This window comes from Podarcis melisellensis (assembly GCF_964234715.1).
Source record: "Podarcis melisellensis genome assembly, chromosome: 15".
NCBI classification, from domain to species: Eukaryota; Metazoa; Chordata; class Lepidosauria; order Squamata; family Lacertidae; genus Podarcis; species Podarcis melisellensis.
Window position 1 is genome coordinate 30716592 of NC_138532.1, and position 18615 is coordinate 30735206.

At 48.0% G+C, this 18615-nt stretch overlaps 1 protein-coding gene across 3 annotated transcripts in view; it reads left to right on the forward strand.

Annotated features, from left to right (window-relative positions):
• TMEM132E (transmembrane protein 132E) overlaps positions 1–18615 on the forward strand; it is a 126725-nt gene that overhangs the window by 64005 nt on the left and 44105 nt on the right. Inside the window, exon 1 of one of the 3 annotated variants that reach the window (XM_081890247.1) lies at positions 14347–15152. The exons of 1 other annotated variant lie outside the window; for it this stretch is intronic. In XM_081890247.1, the coding sequence (XP_081746373.1) occupies positions 15065–15152 (88 nt within the window). In that variant the 5' untranslated portion in view covers positions 14347–15064. Of the gene's footprint in view, positions 1–14346; positions 15153–16857; positions 17027–18615 lie in introns of those variants that run through there. One more of the 3 variants, XM_081890249.1, reaches the window with a different exon arrangement.

Here is an 18615-nt window from a genome sequence, read left to right on the forward strand (position 1 = left end):
AAAGAGGCTCGGCCAACGAGGCTGCTCCGTTGCTTGGAGCTGGCAGGCTTGCTGTGCCTGGGAGTGCCTTGCTGTCATTAGCATTCAGGCCGGGTCTGCTGTGTCCGCCACTCAGACAGCCAAGTGGCTTTAAAGAGCTGTTTGGAAGGCAGCTGGTACATTGCGTACATTCTGGGGCAGGCTGGCATTGTGGGACGCGGGCAGGCTGGAACGAGGAGGGGGCGAGGAGAGAGGAGGGTGGCTCAGTTCACAGCGGAGCAGCAAAAGGCTGCCCGACATGGAGGCTGTGTGCTGGGAAGGAACCAAGCCTATGGCTTGAGCCCCAAAGGAGTCAGGCCACATAGGTTTGTCAAAAGGAGGGCAGTCACGCCTAACTGACTCATGGCTCCATGATAGAACATCCGTCTTGCAAGCAGAAGGTCCTGGGTTCAATCCCCAGGTAGTGTTGGGAGAGACTAGCTTGCCTGAATCCCAGAGAGTGGCTGCCAGCCAGTGTAGACAATACTGAGCCCGATGGACCAAAGGTCTGGTTCAGTATAAGGCAGCTTCCTGTGTAAGATACAACTTGGGAAGGCGGTGCTCTGCTCCCTTTCAACCTAGAAGCTTTATTACAGCTTCCCACAAGCTGGTCCCCTCCATTCATTCTATACAACTCCCACTGTCTCTGACCATTGGTGCTGCTGGCTGATGGGGCTGATGGAAGCTGGAGTCTGAAATAGCTGCTTTCTAGGATATACCTGCTCAGTTTGAGTTTATCACCCTACGGGGAGTTCATTTTTTATTTTTTAAAGTAAAAAGGCTAAGTGGCAAGCTGAAATGTTCACAGCTTAATCTTTCCCCTTTTGAGCAAGCCTTTCTCTAGCTTGGTGCATTCAAAATGCTTTGGGCAACAATTCCCATCCACCCTTAGCCAGCAGGGCCAATGATCTAGTGCAGTGGTTTTCAACCAGTGTGCCGTGGCACCCTGGGGTGCCTTGAATGATGGTCAGGGTTGGCGCGGGCAACACTGGCCTCTGCCCCTCTTTCCTTCCCTCCCACCTCAGGTGCCCTCTCATGTCTTTGCCTCCCAAAGACTTGCACAGCTGTTTGTTGCAGCAGCCCTGGCTACCAGCTCCGCAGGCGAATGGTGCCTCTAGGGCTGGCCAAGGGGTGTTTCCCAGTCCCCTGTGGGGCAGTCGGAGATGGCACTTCTCTTTGGGACAGGGGGCATCTCAGAGACCAGGGGTGGCAGCAGCAGCAGCAGCTGCCCAGAGGGCTCCCAAGGAGTGGGGAGAGGAAAGGAGGCTGAGGGAGCACTCCCCAAGGGAGGGTGTTTGGAAAAGGGTGAGAGGCTGCCAGCTCTGCAGGCAAGGGGTGACATAACTGGGCTCCTGTCGTAGAAAGAACGTAGTTGGTCAAGGGAGCCATGGACTCAAAAAGGTTGAAAATCTCTGGTCTAGTGACTCTTGAGAGTCCCATGGACTGCAAGAAGATCAAACCTCTCCATTCTTAAGGAAATCAGCCCTGAGTGCTCACTGGAAGGACAGATCGTGAAGCTGAGGCTCCAATACTTTGGCCACCTCATGAGAAGAGAAGACTCCCTGGAATAGACCCTGATGTTGGGAAAGATGGAGGGCACAAGGAGAAGGGGGCGACAGAGGACGAGATGGCTGGACAGTGCTCTCGAAGCTACCAGCATGAGTTTGACCAAACTGCGGGAGGCAGTGGAAGACAGGAGTGCCTGGCGTGCTCTGGTCCATGGGGTCACAAAGAGTCGGACTCGACTAAACAACAACAACAAGTGAGTCCCTTAAGAAAATCAGAAGAGCACTGCAGCTGGATCAGGCCATGGAGGGGGTGGGCATCTAGGGCAGCATCCTGCTCTCACCTTGTCCAACCAGATGCCTGTAGGAAACCTGCCTGCAGGACCCACACTCTCCCCATTGGAATTCCCAGCCATTGGCATTCAGGAGCATTCTGGCCTCTGACATATTGGCTGGTAGCTGTTGGGTAGTGCTATCCTTTGTGAATGCATCCAACCCTCTGTTGAAGCCACCCAAGTTGGTGGCCATCACGGCTTCTTGTGGTTATGAAGTCCACAATTTTGCATTGCATCGCACGAAGGAGGTCTTCATTTTGCCTGCCCTGGATCTTCCCAAGTCCACATCTGCAGCATGTTTCGCACTCCGGTCTCAGCAACTTCTATGCTGGCTCGGTCAGAATGGAAGAGGGCAGGTTCCCTAAGGAGGTGCTCTACGGGCAGCTGGCTTCAGGCTCCAGGCCCGTTGGCAGACCAACTCGACGTTACAAAGACATCTGCAGATGGGACATGAAGGCTGACAACGTCAACTCTGCTTTGTGGTTATCCCTTGCAGACGACCGCAATGCCTGGAGACAGGCAGTCAGGTTGTGCGTCCATAGCAGGGACCAGAGGAGGAATGACCGCTGGGCGGAGTGCAGAGAGAAGAAACGGCGTGGTGCATCTGCAGCAGCACAACCGGACGCCTTCATCTTCCCCAGCTGCAACAAAACATGTCTCTCCTGTATTGGTCTCTACAGCCACAGCAGGCGCTGTAACCGTCCAATAATTTGACTGCAGCCCCAGATCTTCCAATATTCATCTTCATTGGATGTCCACGAGTTGTAGTGTTAGGAGAGAGGGAGAAAAAGTCCCTGCCTGCTTTCTCTACGCTGTGCATCATCTTTTGCAAGTCTCTCGTGTTCCCCTGTTGCTCAGCATTTTTCTTTAAAAAGCCCCAAGATTGGAGGCAGCAATGCTTTTGAACACCAGTTGCTGGAAACTACAGTGGTGAGGCAGGGAGAGTCCTCTGGTGCTCAGGTCCTGCTTTTGCGCTTCCCAAAATGGGCACCTGGTTGGCCACTGTGAGAAAAAAAAGATGATGGATTAGATGGGCTATTGACCTGATCCTGCGGGCTCTTCATAGCTTCTTCCATTCGTGATTTCTCTCTCCTAAACTCAAAAGCCTGCTCTGTTTCTGGTGGAAATCACATTGTGCAACAAAACAGGGCTAAACAAGATTCCTGCCACACATCCCATTACATGCTGACATTCAGCCTCTGTCTGTGCACCATCCACTGCTCTGTGTGGGAAGATTAGATAGCTTTCCCTGCAGGATTAGCATTGTGTCCCCTTTGTGCTCTCGCTCCACCTTTCCCCCCCTCCCCCTGGCCAGCTGCCCTCTTTGGGGCGAGAGATTACGAGGGCGCTTTAAATGCATTTTCTTCTTATAAGAGGAAATCAAGCCCGTTTGGTGCCGTGATCCAGATTTTGCTCAACTAATCTTGGCCAGATCCATAATCTAGGCCCCCCCTGCTGTGTTGGTTGCCAGGGAATCCGGGACCATCTGATGTGCAGGATGAGATCAGGAACAGCAGCAGAAGGGGGAGAGAAAGGCATCCCATTTGGGCGAGACCCTGAATCCTTGGATCTTGTGTTTTTTTCCTAGGCTAGTAATCACATAGATTTGGATTAAGCTACTGCTTTCAAAACAAGGGGGTGAAACACATTTCCCAAAAAGATGTTCAGTGAATCTGTGAGTGGAATAAAGAGAGTTTAACTCTGAGTTAGGATTCCCCAATGCTTATTAGTCTTTCAAACCTATTTTTGTGGGCAGGATCCAGCCCTGAATCCTGGGCTGTAATGAAGAGGGTGTCAATGAGCAGAATCAATAATCAAAGAATTGTAGAGTTGAAATGTACCCCATGGTCATCTAGTTATCCCCCTGAAATGCAGGAATTTCAGCTAAAGGGTTCTTTTTTGTGGGGGGAAAAATCTATCTACATTTTAAAGAGAACCACAGCTAAAGAATTCATCACAAGGAACCATCCACCCTTTGTTTAAAAACATCCAGTGAAGAGAGTCCACCATCTTCTGATGGAGTCCATTGTAGTGTCAAACAGCTCTTTCTGTCAAAAAGTTCTTCCTGACATTTCTGGTCATTTGAATCCATTGGTTCAAGTCCTCCTCTCTGGAGCAGCAGAAAAGAAGGTTGTTCCATCCTCCATCAGATATTTGAAGATGGCATCTTCTCTTCTCCAGGCTAAACATACTCAACTCCCTCAACCTTTCCTCCTAAGGCTTGGTTTCCAGGCCCTTGATCATCTTGGTAGCTCTCCTTTGCACACCTTCCAGCTGTTCAATATCCTTCTCAAACTGAGGTGCCCAGAACTGGTCACAGAACTCCAGGTGGGGGCCTAACTCAGGCACAATGGAGCTGTACAGTGGTACCTCAGGTTAAGTACTTAAGTCGTTCCAGAGGTCCGTTCTTAACCTGAAAGTGTTCTTAAACTGAAGCACCACTTTAGTTAATGGGGCCTCCTGCTGTTGCTGTGCCGCCGGAGCACGATTTCTGTTCTCATCCTGAAGCAAAGTTCTTAACCTGAAGCACTATTTCTGGGTTAGCGGAGTATGTAACCTGAAGCGTATGTAACCCGAGGTACCACTGTACTTCCCTTGATCTGGACACCCTATATGCCCGCTGCTACATCAAGAGCATATTTCTTCAACAGCATCTTCAACTGGGATTCCCCCCCCCTTTTTTATTTTTATTGAAAAAATTGCAGTTAAAAAACTCCACAATTAAAAAACCATGCCTTTCTTTAAATATTGTGGAACCAAATCGAATTGTTAGCCAGCTTTTTGGGCATGGGTACAGCACCTAATCCTCCAGTATTCCCTGGGAGGTGATCATTTTTTGAGGGGGGGGGGACATGCCTGGTAGCTGGACCAATTCTCTGATTCAACATAAGGCAGCTTCTTGTGTCTTAAGGGCCGTAGCTCAAGTGATAGAGCATCTGATTTCCATGCAAGAAACACTAAGTTCAACCCCAACGTCCCCAAGGAGTATTTGGGGGAAGAAAGATCCCTGCCTGGAACCCTGAAGAGCTGCTGTCGGTCAGTGCTGGACAGATCTATGGTGCAGGAGCCCAGTGGAATCATAGAATTGTAGGGATCGCCAAGGGTCATCAAGTCCAAACCCCCTGCGATGTAGGAATCGCAGCTCAAGAACCCCTGATAGATGGACCATCCAACTTCTGCTTAAAAACCTCCAAGGGAGGAGAGTCCTCCATCTTCCAAGGTTCCTTAAACCTTGGCGTCGAATTACCTAATCTCTCTTCTGCAGCACCCCATGGTTCTCAACCTATGGGTCCCCAGATGTTGTTGGACTACAACTCCCATCATCCCTGAGCTCTGGCCTTGCTAGCTAGGGGTGATGGGAGTTGTAGTTCAACAACATCTGGTTGAGAAAGGCTGGCTTAGAGGGAGACAAGGTAGTGGTGGCTGGGTGGGGGAAGAGATTGACAGCGACAGTTGGCAAGTAATTAAGGACCCTCCCATCCACGAGTTCCCATCAGTCACGACCGCATCCCACCGGAAGGAAGAAATGCAGAGGCCTCCAATTAAGGCCCCTGATTTATGCCGTCTCCCAGGGCGGCCATTTTCCTCACGCTCCCTTAAATGCTGACTTCACAGTGGTGCCAATGAGCCATGTTTATTCACAAGCCGCGTAATGGACTGGATCGTAAATAGACTGCAGGCCTGCCCGGCCTCCCTCTGCTCCTGGGAAGGTGGCCCTGCGTGAGGGGTGGGGGCCGAAGTCTGCAGTTGCCATCTTGTTTTTTCCCCTCAGGGGAGGCTACTGCGCAATTCAAAGCTAACGTTGCCAACTGACCGGGGATACAAATGGTCTGTGCCTTTAATGGCAGCATGTGGTTCATAGGAGCTTGGAGGAAAGGCCATGGCTCAGTGGCTGAGTGGCTGATTTGCATGGAGAAGGTCCCGGGTTCAACCCCCAGTGGCATCTCCAAGTAGAGCTGCTGCCAGTCAGTGTAGACTACTAAGCTATGTGGACCGATAGTCTGACATTGCACGAGGCAGCTTCTTACCTTTCTATTTAAACCATCCTGACATTTAGAATCATGAGGACTAGAGTCTTAACTTTATTTATTTTTTTAGCAAAAGGAGCATAGCTCAGTGGTAGAGCACCTGATTTAGGGTTCCCTTTGAAGAATAGCCCAGGAATCCTCTTTGCGCAGGAGGAGGGGTAGAGGCAGAGGCACTTAAGCAGAGAGGCCACGTTTTTCCATAACGGTTATGCATTTAGCCATTTTAATTGGATTTGAGTAGAAATTTAACGAGATAACGTTATCTGCGCCTCTCCATCTATCGTTCCCCACCGTTTGCTTTCAAGTCAGGGCAGGCTCCAACTTCAAATTAATGGCTAAATGAATATGCAAATGAATGAATCTCTCTCCCCCCCACTTCTTCCTTCTACAGCTTCTTCTCTATCTGCTTGGTTGCTTGTAGACATATTGGCCATGGGGGTGGGGAGGGGAGCTGAATCACCCAATCAGAGCCCAGGGTGGTCTCTCCTCTCCTCCTTTTGAAGGTGACCTGTGAGATTGCCTTACCCCCATATGCCCCACTGCCTCAATCTGCAGAACTGGCCCTGTTACAGGTGCCACATTATAAGTGTGGCAGCACCCACTCTGTGGAACTCCCTGCCTCTTGACATCAGGCAGGCGGCTTCACTGTACTCCTTTTGGTGTCTGTTAAAAACATTTTTGTTTAGGCAAGAATACCCAGATGCTTAGAAAGTTGGTGCGAGTTTTAATTCTGTTTTTAGTCGATTGTTACTTTAACTTTTTGAAAGTTGCAATTTGCTGTTAATTCTTCTTATTGATAATGTTTTTAAACTTTTTTTTCAAAAACAGCTTTGAGGTTTTTTGGTTTTTTTTAAGAATCAAGCAGTATGCAAATCTTATGAAATAGATAAACAAATGAATGATGATGAAACGACATGCTTCTGAATACCAGGTTTGTCTTGCCTGCAATGTTGGGCTGCATTTTGAATTGAGTATTATTTGCCCTAGAAGCTCATCTTTGAATCAAGTGATATTTCGTCTCAACCTGCTTCCTTCCCTGGATCCACAAATGTTGCACCAAATGTTGGTCTCAGGTTCCGGTAACCATGGGAAATAAAACCCAGCAGATTGTCATAAGGACTGCGATTTTAAGAATGGGTGCCTGAGCCTGTTTTTCTCCTCCTCCCTCTCCATTGCCTTTTCCTTGTGTGATGTGCCTTTTAGAATTGAAACGGGGGTGGGGTGGGGTGGGCATGGAAGACAGGGTCTCTCTCACTACTGAGCTGTGTAACCTGCCCTGAGCACCTTTTCAGCTAGAGTGTGGCAAAATATTTAAAAACAAATAAGTATAGTTCCCAAGGGGCCCATGTCCTTCTGAGGATTTGGGTACCGAGGGAAAACTACATTTTCCAGTGTCCTGGAAGCAAGTCCCATTATGTTGCACGCATAGGATTTCAACAGACATTCACCTAAGAAACAAAATCAAAGGCTGATCTTGAGAGTCTCTCTCCAAGAGCTTTTGAAGGGTCTTAAAAGAACATTGGCGAGAGCAGATTAGCAGCATTTCTCAAGTGTGTGAAGGACTTGGTGCGTTGTACATCTCTATAATTGCCAACTATTTTCACCTAAATTGCAATATGAGCATCGTTGGAAGTGGATCACCTGCAGGGATTTATTTGTTTACTTATCTGAGGGGTGGTGGGTGGGAAAGAAATGGTATGCAATTAATGAATTTTCAAATGGAAATCACACTTAGAAGATGGCATTCATGCTTTCGGTACCAGGACTCTGAAGCATTTGAAGCAATAATGCAGGGTCCATCTTCCTCTGAGGATGTGCAGAGCGCCTTTCCATTCACTAGCAACCATATGACTGTGCATTCTAGAGTTCTGCGCATGTGTGGACTTTGATACTCCATGTGATGGTCTCCACCCTAAGAATCTTGGCTTTGTTTCTCGTGAATTAAGTTTCCAGTCCTCTTGGCTGGGTGGACAGTTTTTGCAAATACACCATAAGCCGTGCCTGACGGAAATCTCGAAAGGCAGCAGCGCAGGCAAATAAACCTCCCAGTTACCCAGCTCGGCTTCTTCCAAAGAATGAGTTCAAGTAGGCATAAATGGATGCAGAGCATGTACGCTTGAAATGTATTACGTTGCAATTTTGCTATCCAATTACGGAGAGTGCGTCTGTTGCTTACAGTTTTGCCCAGAGTGGCTTCGGATAGGGATTAGGGGTGGGCTTGACACAGAAAGGAAATGAATTATCTATAACGGCGGTGGACATTTTTCTGAGTGGCCGATTCACCTGCAGGGTCTGAAGCAAGTGGCTGGTGTATGTGTGTTTGTGTGTTCATATGCTTAGCAGAAGTTTTCCAGCTGGAATTGACTTTGGAGGTGGGGTGAAGAAAAACCGTATTGACCCCTGAGGAGTTCCACTTTACACCAGCGACAAAAATCCAGCTGAGCCCAGTTTACTTCTAAAGATAATTCCTAGGCTCCCAGGGCAGTGTATGATCAGTAATAAAATTATAATGAAACGATGTAAGAAGAGGCCAATAAGGTTTTTCCTTCACCATCTCAGCTGTCTACCTCTGGACCAGTCTTAAAAACTCCTATACATTGGAACCTCCATTTTCGAACATAAGTCTGTTTGACTTTTGCAATTCTGGGCTGCATCAATAGGAGTATAGCATCTAGATCAAGGGAAGTAATAGTGCCACTGTATTCTGCTCTGGTCAGACCTCACCTGGAGTACTGTGTCCAGTTCTGGGCACCACAGTTCAAGAAGGACACTGACAAACTGGAACGTGTCCAGAGGAGGGCAACCAAAATGGTCAAAGGCCTGGAAACGATGCCTTATGAGGAGCGGCTAAGGGAGCTGGGCATGTTTAGCCTGGAGAAGAGGAGGTTAAGGGGTGATATGATAGCCATGTTCAAATATATAAAAGGATGCCACATAGAGGAGGGAGAAAGGTTGTTTACTGCTGCTCCAGAGAAGCGGACACGGAGCAATGGATCCAAACTACAAGAAAGAAGATTCCACCTAAACATTAGGAAGAACTTCCTGACAGTAAGAGCTGTTCGACAGTGGAATTTGCTGCCAAGGAGTGTGGTGGAGTCTCCTTCTTTGGAGGTCTTTAAGCAGAGGCTTGACAACCATATGTCAGGAGTGCTCTGATGGTGTTTCCTGCTTGGCAGGGGGTTGGACTCGATGGCCCTTGTGGTTTCTTCCAACTCTATGATTCTATGATTCTATGACTTCTGAAATGTTCGAAAACCGAAAATCAAAAAGTGAATGGTGACAATGGAAAAATGCACCGCAAAAGCCGTTTGACTTCCGAGGTGTGTTCAAAAGTGGAAGCATTCACTTCCGGGTTTTTGGCGTTTGGCTTCCGAAACATTTGGCAGCCAAGATGTTCAAAAAGCGAAGTTCCACTGTATAATCTAATCACCAAATGGTGCCTTAAACCGGGGTTACGGTCGCCACAATTCGATGTCTAGGCCCCATTTTTGTTTGTTTTTTTATAAAACGTCAGATAAAGCAATCCAGAATAAAACACCTTCAAGCTTCAAGGGCAATATCTCAGATCCTTCTGTAAGTGACATTTTGCTTTTCCCAGTCGCTACCTTGGCATCCGGAGATCTCTAGGTGGTTGCAATTGGACCTGTGCCAGTCGCAAAACATGTCTGGCGCCTGGCTAATTTCGAACACTGCTCCGTCCAGTGAACACACCATAAGGAAATCAGGAGAGCCTCCTGGTTCAGACCAATGGCCCATTTAGTCCAATCAATAGCCCTCCGTGATTTTGTCCAGTCCTCATTTAAAGTCATCCAGGTTAATGACCATCGGTGACCCCCCAAGCTGCTTTCAACCCTGTGTATGTGGCAGAGCTCCTTTCTCCCATCTCAGACCTTCTTGTGGATAGTGCCCGAGGGTTGCTGACACGTTAAGGGTGTGTGTGTGTCTCTTCACTTAGGGGGCGGGATGAGGCCGCGTGGCAGCCTCCCTGTGATGGATGGGCCCTGGCATGCGCCGGAGTGGAGCATCTGATTATCACACCGCTTTGCCCATGTCGCAAAGGTTTCCCACACGCTGCCATTAGCCCTGCTCGTAATGGGCTTATCGCTCAACCTTAAACACTCAGCCGGAGTGGCTCCATCCATCCATATAAATGCAAGCAGGGAGGGGGGAACCCTCGGCCAGTTATTGCTCCCCCCCTCCCAAATTGGCTCTTTGGCTCTGCTTGGCTGGAGATGAACCGGTACAGAGGGGGAGAGACAGCTACCGGCTTCGACTTCTGTTCTGCTTTCCAGCAGCTGCAAGATCAGCAGGGCGCCTCTCCCTCTCCTTTTCTTGGTTTCCCACGACCCTGCGGAGGAGGCCCCGCGCCTTTACTTACAAACCACCGAGGGGATTCCATTGATTCAGCTAATCGAACGGAAAGCTTAGCAGGGACGCGGAGGCGACGTTCTCTCTCTCTCTCTGTCGCGGGGAGGAGATCAGAGATAGTTGAGGGCTCTTTAATCTCACAGGCGCCGGAGGAAAACGTCCCCGAGTCTGGGCGTAATGGAGATGAATAATTCATAGACCTGGCGCAATCCGGTGGCCTCGGTGAATGGGCCGCCGCAGCTCGGCTGCAGAGCATCGTGTTGCCCGCAGAAGTTCCAAGTTCAGTCCCCGGCATCTAAGGATGCGAGGATAGTCTGCCGGATCAGGCCGATGGCCCATCGAGTCCAGCATCCTGTTCTCACAGTGGCCAGCCAGATGCCTCTTCTGGGAAACCAGCAAGCAGGATCTTAGCATAAGAACAGCCCTCTCCCCTCCTGTGATTTCCAGCAACTAGTATCCATAAGCATACAACCTTTGACTGTGAAGGCACAGCAGAACTCTCATGGCTAGTAGCCAATGATAGTTTCTCCTCCTCCACGAATCTTCTAATCCCCTTTTAAAGTCGTTCAAGCTGGTGCCTCACTGCCTCCTGTGGCAGGGAGTTCCATAGTTTAACTATGCATGAATAAGAACTGTCAGGATTCTCTCAGCTTTATTGGATGTCCATGAGTTAAGGAGAAAAACTTCCCTCTGTCCACCTTCTCCATGCCCTGTGTGCATCTTTCTGAGAGAGAGTCACCCCTCCCTACTGAGACTCTGGACAGCGGCGGACCAGGGATAGCCAGTTTGATGACTTCCATATAGAGCTAGTGTGGCATAATGGTTGGACTGGGACCTGGTAGGCCAGGGTTTGAATCCCCACTTGGCCAGGAAGCTCACTGATTGTGACCTTGGGCCAGTCCTTGCCTCTCAGCCTAACCTACCTCACAGGGTTGTTGTGGGAACTGAATGAGGAGGGGGAGAACTATGTATGCCACCTTGAGTTTCTCAGAGAAAAAAGTGGGATATAAATACAATAAATAGATTTTTTGGGGGGACTCCATCATCCACTGCAATGGCTGGGCATGATGGGAGTTGTAGTCCTCCGCATTTGGAGGGCACCACGGTGGCCGTCTCCTTGGGAGCAGTCATTACTAGGTCAGATGGACAAATGACTCACTGCTGGCCAGTTCATCTATTTAAATCTGAGCAAAAGTTTCCTGTTGCCATTGTTGCTTTCCCATCTCTTCTCTGGAGCTGTATATCACGGCTATAAATTTCAAGTGTATTCAGATGGTTTATTGAGAATTCCCGGCTGCTTGCTGCGATATAAACAGGTAGCGTCGAGGGCTGCTTTCTTCTGAAGCTTTTAATTGAATTACTAGCAGGCTCTTGGGAATAATGAAAACACGCTATCATGCTACCGGGTATTCCACGGGATTGATGGAAGGCTGGCGCCGGATTTCTGCCGCTGCCTTGGGGGTAGAGGTGCCCCTTCCAGCCCAAGGGACTCGCTCCCTTTGGGGGCAATACTTTCGGGGGCAGAGGCAAAAACAGTTGGAACAATTAACGTGAATTTCACCTTTGATACCGTGGTCTGGTTTCTCTGTACACCCCTCCATTCTCTTTCCACCATTCAGGGAAGTGGCAGAGTTGAAGGAGACCTTCTAGCTGGGCAAAAACACTCAAGGAAGACATGATATGTGGCTTAGGGAGAGAGGTGTGACCTAGAGAAATCCCAAGGGCCAGAAAGATAGCTCTGAAAGGCTGCATTCGGCCCCAGTGTGTGTGTGGTGAGATTTGATCCCCAAGCCACAAGAGGACCGACACACACAATCACACATGTTAATGCAAGGCAAGGTTAGGCCTATTATGGACAAGGGGTATCCCATTCCTGACTCCAACCATAGATCCCTGCCGCGGAGGAGCCTGCAGCTCTTAAAATTCAGCCCTGACAGAAAGTGACTGGGGCTGAGACAGCGTCTTTTGAACCAGGGGCCACACTTCGAGTTTTAGGAAGAGAGCTGTGAGTGCCAGTCGCAAGATGGCTGCCCTGGGTAGGCATGGCATCTGACAAAATTGCTGACCATGGTTGGGCCTGGTACAGTATAAAATGACTGCCACGGGCGGGCATAGCATCACATTAAATGGCTGCCACAGGGAGTTTAATATATGGCAAAATTCTGGAGACAACTGGCCTTGACAGCAGTTTTTGGAATTCCCCAGACACCAGGTGTGTTTTGTGACTGGTGTGGGTCTAATTGTGACCCTGTGGAGATCTCTGGATGCCAGGTTGACCTCTGCACCCGGCTGGCTCCTCCAGCTTTCTTATGCAGGCAAACAGAAGAGCTTATTTGTTGTATTTATATCCCATAGTAGCAGTTAATGGTGGTAGTGATCAGTGGTTAGAGCAGAAGATCCCAGGTAGGGCTTGGACTTCCCTTGCCTGAAACCTTGGAGAGCTGCTGCCAGTCAGTGTGGACAGTACTGAGCTAGACAAACCAATAAGGCACCTTGCTATGTTCCTATGAGAGGATGGGCTGCTTCTATTGATTATGCGTTAAACCCCTTTAAAAGTATTTCCGTCTTTCTTTCATCATGCTTTATGGCGTTCCACTATAGTAGTCAAAAAGAAGGAAAGCTTCGAGTATTTGAAAAACAGGTATAAACAGGCCAGTTTGAAGAGTGGGTGTAAATAATTATCACATCTCGCTATAGTGCTATATATATCTTCCAAAATAATAATATTGAAGTGCATAAATAATCTAAATATTGGAATGCCATTAACAGCTTCTTGCGTAAACACCATCAAATCCATTGCCTGAATTATGCATGTTTGATAAGAATTCAAAAGCATGTATAGAAAGCATGCATAAATATAGAACACCCTCTACATAAAAGCAAAAAATAAGAAATGAAACACAAAGGACTTGATATGATGCTGTGTGTTTTTGTTTTGCTCGTGTTATGGGGTGCTTACAGACAGAACATTTATTATTACCATTAAAACAATATATATACCGCTTAACTACAAGGGCCTCTGAGCAGTTTACAAAGATAGAACACACAGGAAAAATAAGAATCTGTTATATCTGTATAATCAAAGTGAAAATAAAATACCCTCTTGAGTGAAACAGTCTTCAGGAGGTGGTGGAAGTTCAAAGGGAGGGGGCCTGCCTCACCTCAACATCAAGGGAGTTCTGCAAAATTTGGGCCACAGTACTCAATGCAGCATGGCTTCTGGCGGAACTGAGGCATGGGTCTGAGTTATGGGGGACCAGTAACAGGGACTCCCCTTAAGAGCTCAGTGATCAGGCAGGGATATACTGTAAGAGAACAGTTGGTCCTGGGGTTTTGCATACATACATACATTTGTTGTTTAGTCGTTTAGTCGTGTCCGATTCTTTGTGACCCCATGGACCAGAGCACGCCAGGCCCTCCTGTCTTCCACTGCCTCCCGCAGTTTGGTCAAACTCATGTTTGTAGCTTCGAGAACACTGTCCAACCATCTCGTCCTCTGTTGAACCCTTCTCCTTGTGCCCTCCATCTTTCCCAACATCAGGGTCTTTTCCAGGGAGTCTTCTCATGAGGTGGCAAAAGTACTGGAGCCTCAGTTTCAGGATCTGTCCTTCCAGTGAGCACTCAGGGCTGATTTCCTTAAGAATGGAAAGGTTTGATCTTCTTGCAGTCCATGGGACTCTCAAGAGTCTCCTCCAGCACCATAATTCAAAAGCATCAATTCTTTGGCAAACAGCCTTCTTTATGGTCCAGCTCTCACTTCCATACATCACTACTGGGAAAATCATAGCTTTAACTATACGGACCTTTGTCAGCAAGGTGATGTCTCTGCTTTTGCTGTCTAGGTTTGTCATCACCTAGGTTTGTCATACATACATACATACATACATACAAACATATTATGTTTTTGTATGTGCTGGAAGCCACCCAGAGTGGCTGAGGAAACCCAGCCAGATGGGCGGGGTATAAATGTTGTTGTTGTTTCATTTGTATGCTGCAGTTCCACAGTTGAAAACATGCTCAAGGTGGCTTATGAAATTAAAAATAAATAATTACAGCATAAAAAACACATAAATGCAACATAACATAAGTACAGGCAACTCCCCACTTACGCAAATCCACTCTATAATTCGATTACTGTATCTACGTGAATTTAATGCGCCTTCGAATCTAATGCACACCTCAATTTTTCAAAACCTTAAAAACCAAAAAAGTATTTGCTGGCGAATGTAAATGTGCCATCAAATCTAACGTGCACCCTAATTTGCCCAAAAGGAGGTGCGAATTAGTAAATACGGTACTTCTAAGAAATTCTCTTCTTCTGATTGTTGGCTACATGAACAGTGCACCCCTAGTCCACCCCAGAGCTTACTATGTGTCCACCAAGCTCCCGTTTTCATTACGACCTCTTGCCACACACACAGAAAGAGAGAGACCCCGGGCCTCTCCCACACATACTGGGCAGGGCGCCAGCCATCTCTAGCCTGCTTCATAGCTCTGTTGCTCTGCACGACGCAAAATAACTCCTGGCTTCAGTATGCTGCTTAGAGTGTGGTGGCAACGGGGAGGCCTTTTGCGGTCGCTCCGACAAGAGCCAAGAATATCTGGACATTAGCTACGACTCTCCGCTGAGATATTAGGCTGAGACAAATTGATAGGAGCTGCAGCCAGGCTCTGAAGGCAGAGCGGAGCTGGCACGGGTCAAATAAAACCGCACAGAGGAGAAGGGAAAGATTGGGGTGGGGGAGAAGAAGGGAGGTTTGGGGTGGGGGGTTGTGAGAACATGCTGGATTGATGCACACAGCCGAAGGAGATGGTAGAGTCCTGGAGAGGCAGAATGGACTGTACCACATCTTTGTTTATTGCCTTTGCATCCCACCTTTCCCTCCAAGGAGCTCAAGGTGACACACACCAGTCTCTTCCTCCCCATTTTATCCTCACAACAACCCTGTTAGGTAGGTTAGTCTGAGATGCTGCGACTGACCTGCATGGTTTTGAAACAGAGCTTGGATGGCCACCTGCCAGGGATTCTGGAGCGGCGGTCCCTGCATTGCAGGGGCTTGAACTGGTTAACCCATGGGGGGGGGGGCTTTTAATTCCGCAATTCTAATCCAGATGGAGAGATGCAGCCACCCTGTCTCTGTGCAATTCGTAGGATCATTTCTGTAAGGATTTGTGGGAGAATTCTGTTCTGTTTCCTCTACCCAAGCCCGTAGCAGGCCTCCTTTAGGGGAGCAATCGCTGGGCTTTGAAAGCTACTATTCTGTAGCTGGCTGGCAGGCAACTCTCTGCGGATTTAACTCTTGCACCTGCCTCCCCCCACCCCCACCCCCTCAGCAAAGCTGTCTACCTATTAACACCAGGCTAAGCTGGGAATCTCTGTGCCTTAATTTCCAGATGCTAATTGCGAGACAGATTGCAAGCAGTTTTGCAGGGCGCTTTGGATCATGTGGGGGCAGTGCACAGATTGCTTGTGGAGGGGAGGGCAGCAGCAGCAGCAGCGAGATCACTCCATTTCTGCTTTATCTCATGTTATTTAAGGGGGTGTCTCTGGAGGATATGACCTGCAGCCCGTGGTTGGACATTGCTGCAAGGAGCTGGTGAAGTCCTGGTTTCTCACGTGTTGATCCACAGAGGCACAGCAAGCTTGTTCCCTGGACAGTCAGTGAGACAATTTGCAACCCCTGCTATCATTCCAGAACCCAATAGGGGTGTGCATCATAGAGTTGGAAGGGACCATAAGATCATCTGGTCAACCCCCCCTGCAATGCAGGAATTTTTTGACCAGTGTGGGGCTAGAACCGACCACCCTGGGATTAAGAGACTTGTTCTCTATTGACTGAGTTATTGATCTGACTTCTCCAAAGGGTTGCTTCACTTTCTTTTGCCTCTATCCCAGGCCACTATTAGCATGTGGCCCCCAGAAGGCTCTCCAAAAGCAAATGTGGCTCTCAGGCTGGAAAAGACACCCCCGCTGGGCTTTAAACCTCTGTATCTCAGCCTTTTCCCACCTGAACGTTTTAAAATTTGGCCACCCGACAGGTCTTCCCACCCAGACTCTGTGCAGAGTGTCACAAAATTGGAGTGCACGGTCGTAGTTTTATGTGGAGTAAAATGGGTCATGTATTACCTTCTTTTTTAAAAAAAAGACAGTAGGGAACTCTGAATCCCACAGATAACAGCCGACAGTGGACAACTAAGAAAACCTACAAAGAGATACCAGAAATCCTGGAAAAGATACGGTAGCAGGATATACTGCCCTGAGATCTGCGGATCTCACTTTAGTGGCGGCCTTCAGACACTGTTGGACTAAAGGTCCTCTCATCCCTGACAATTGGCCATGGTCTAGGATTGACGGCAGTTGTAGTCCGACAACCTCTGGACAGAACTAGGTTGGTGAAGACTGTGATAGGCAATAAGAGCTGCCTGAACATCCTCGTATATAGAGGGAAAAGATTGTTGAAAATCTGCTTTGCAGCAATGGCTGCCAATGCTTTGGGGCCTGTGGGCGCCACTTCCTCCAAAATGGCTGCCATGTGAGTAGAGCGTAATGCAAAATGGCTGCCTCAGGTGGGGCGTAACACAAAATGGCTGCTGCTTCTAAAAGAGCATAAAAAGAGAGAGGCTCGCCAAGTAGTGTGGGAATGCCCCAGTTTTTTGGGAAAAGACACCTGCACCAGCCACTGCTGTGCTTCCTCACAGGGAGAAACAGCTCTTTGCCTTTGTCCTCTGTTCAAAAAGTGGCAGAGTGTCCCATCCTCATCTCCAATGAAATGTAGGTGGTTGAGGCAGCCTGGTGCAGTGGTTAGAGTGTCGGACTAGGAGCTGGGACACCAGTATTTCACACCTCACTTGGCCGAAGAAGCTCATTGGGTGACCTTGGGCCAGCTTAACCTACCTTACCGGGTTGTTGTGGGAATTAAATGAGGATAGGGGTTAGTGTACCAAGAAGGAAGACCCTCATGCATCCTGGATTTTTGAAGATATATTTATTGAGATTTTCGCAGGTACCATACAAGGTACTGATGTGCACTGTGCTGCCCGTGGGCGCTGCGTTGGCGACTGCTGATTTGAAAAGTTCACAGAGGGAGATCAAGACCAGCATTGCATTAAAAATGATCCATTTCTCTTGCTTTTCCCCAAAGAATGTAATTGATCTGTGTCCATCAACCATGGCTTGGGTGACACCCTAATTGTTGCGGCATCCATTGCAAGCCGATAGGTGGGATGTCTCGCCTGATCTCTGATTTCTGTATGATGTTGGCTTGCGTGGCGTAACAGGAGAATGAAAAGAAAAGAAAATGATTCATTCATTTGTTTGCTTGTTTTGTTTTCGGGATTTATACCCCGTCCAATAAAATCCCCAGGATGGCTTACAAAATTTCAGGGCACAATAAAACAAATTGAAAACATACAAAAGGAGCAATAAAAAAGCAATAGCAGTAGCATAAAAAATACCCCCATACAATCCCAGCCAAGATAAAACAGAGCAAATTGAATTAAAAGGCCTGAGAAAATTAAGCACGTCTTTGCTTGGTGCCAAAACTGCAGAACAGAGCCAACAGGGGGCACCATTTTTTATTGGGGAGGGGCTGTCCATGTACAAATTTGGAATTTGGGGAGATTGACACAGGTTGCTTCTCCTGCCCTGCCTTCCCCCAGGTCACACCCCTCAGAGAGAGAGAGAGAGACAGAAAGCAAAGATACACCCCGACAATAGTTTGCTTTTTCCATGGGGTCCACGTAAAAATTGGATGCTGCAGAATTAAAATGGGTCCTCTTGAATTTGCACAGTTTTACCGTCATCAGATTAAAAGATGAGGATAATGATTCTGCTCTTCAACTGAAAGGTTTCCCAGGGCAATGCACAAAGCATTTGTTCTTTGGGTATTACTAGCGGGGTGTGCTCCGAACTGCCCAGGACTTTTTTGAAACCAGTAAACAATACAGTTTTTAAACGGATAGTGTAACTTGTGAGCTGAGTGCCAGGAGTTTTGTGGGGAAGTCCTGTGCATTAAATTATGTGTATTGAACGTGCTTTAAGTGTATTGTGCGACTCTGCCCAAAGTGTGTCCATGACTATTAACTTTGCTAGCGAAATAGAACCTTCATGTTCAGAAGCAGCCTATCTGAATAGCCGAGGGGGAAGGGAGCCATCTTCTGAGCTGGCAGTGACTGAGCAGCAGGGCTGGATAGAGGAGGGCTTCATACTGTACACATATAGCTATCTCTGTGGATCTGAATCATAACAATAAAACTCGTGGGCATCCAATGAAGCTGAATGTTGGAAGATTCAGGACAGACAAAGGAAAAAGTCTTTCTCCAGTCAGTGCAGAGTTAGCCTACAGAACTCCCTCCCACAGG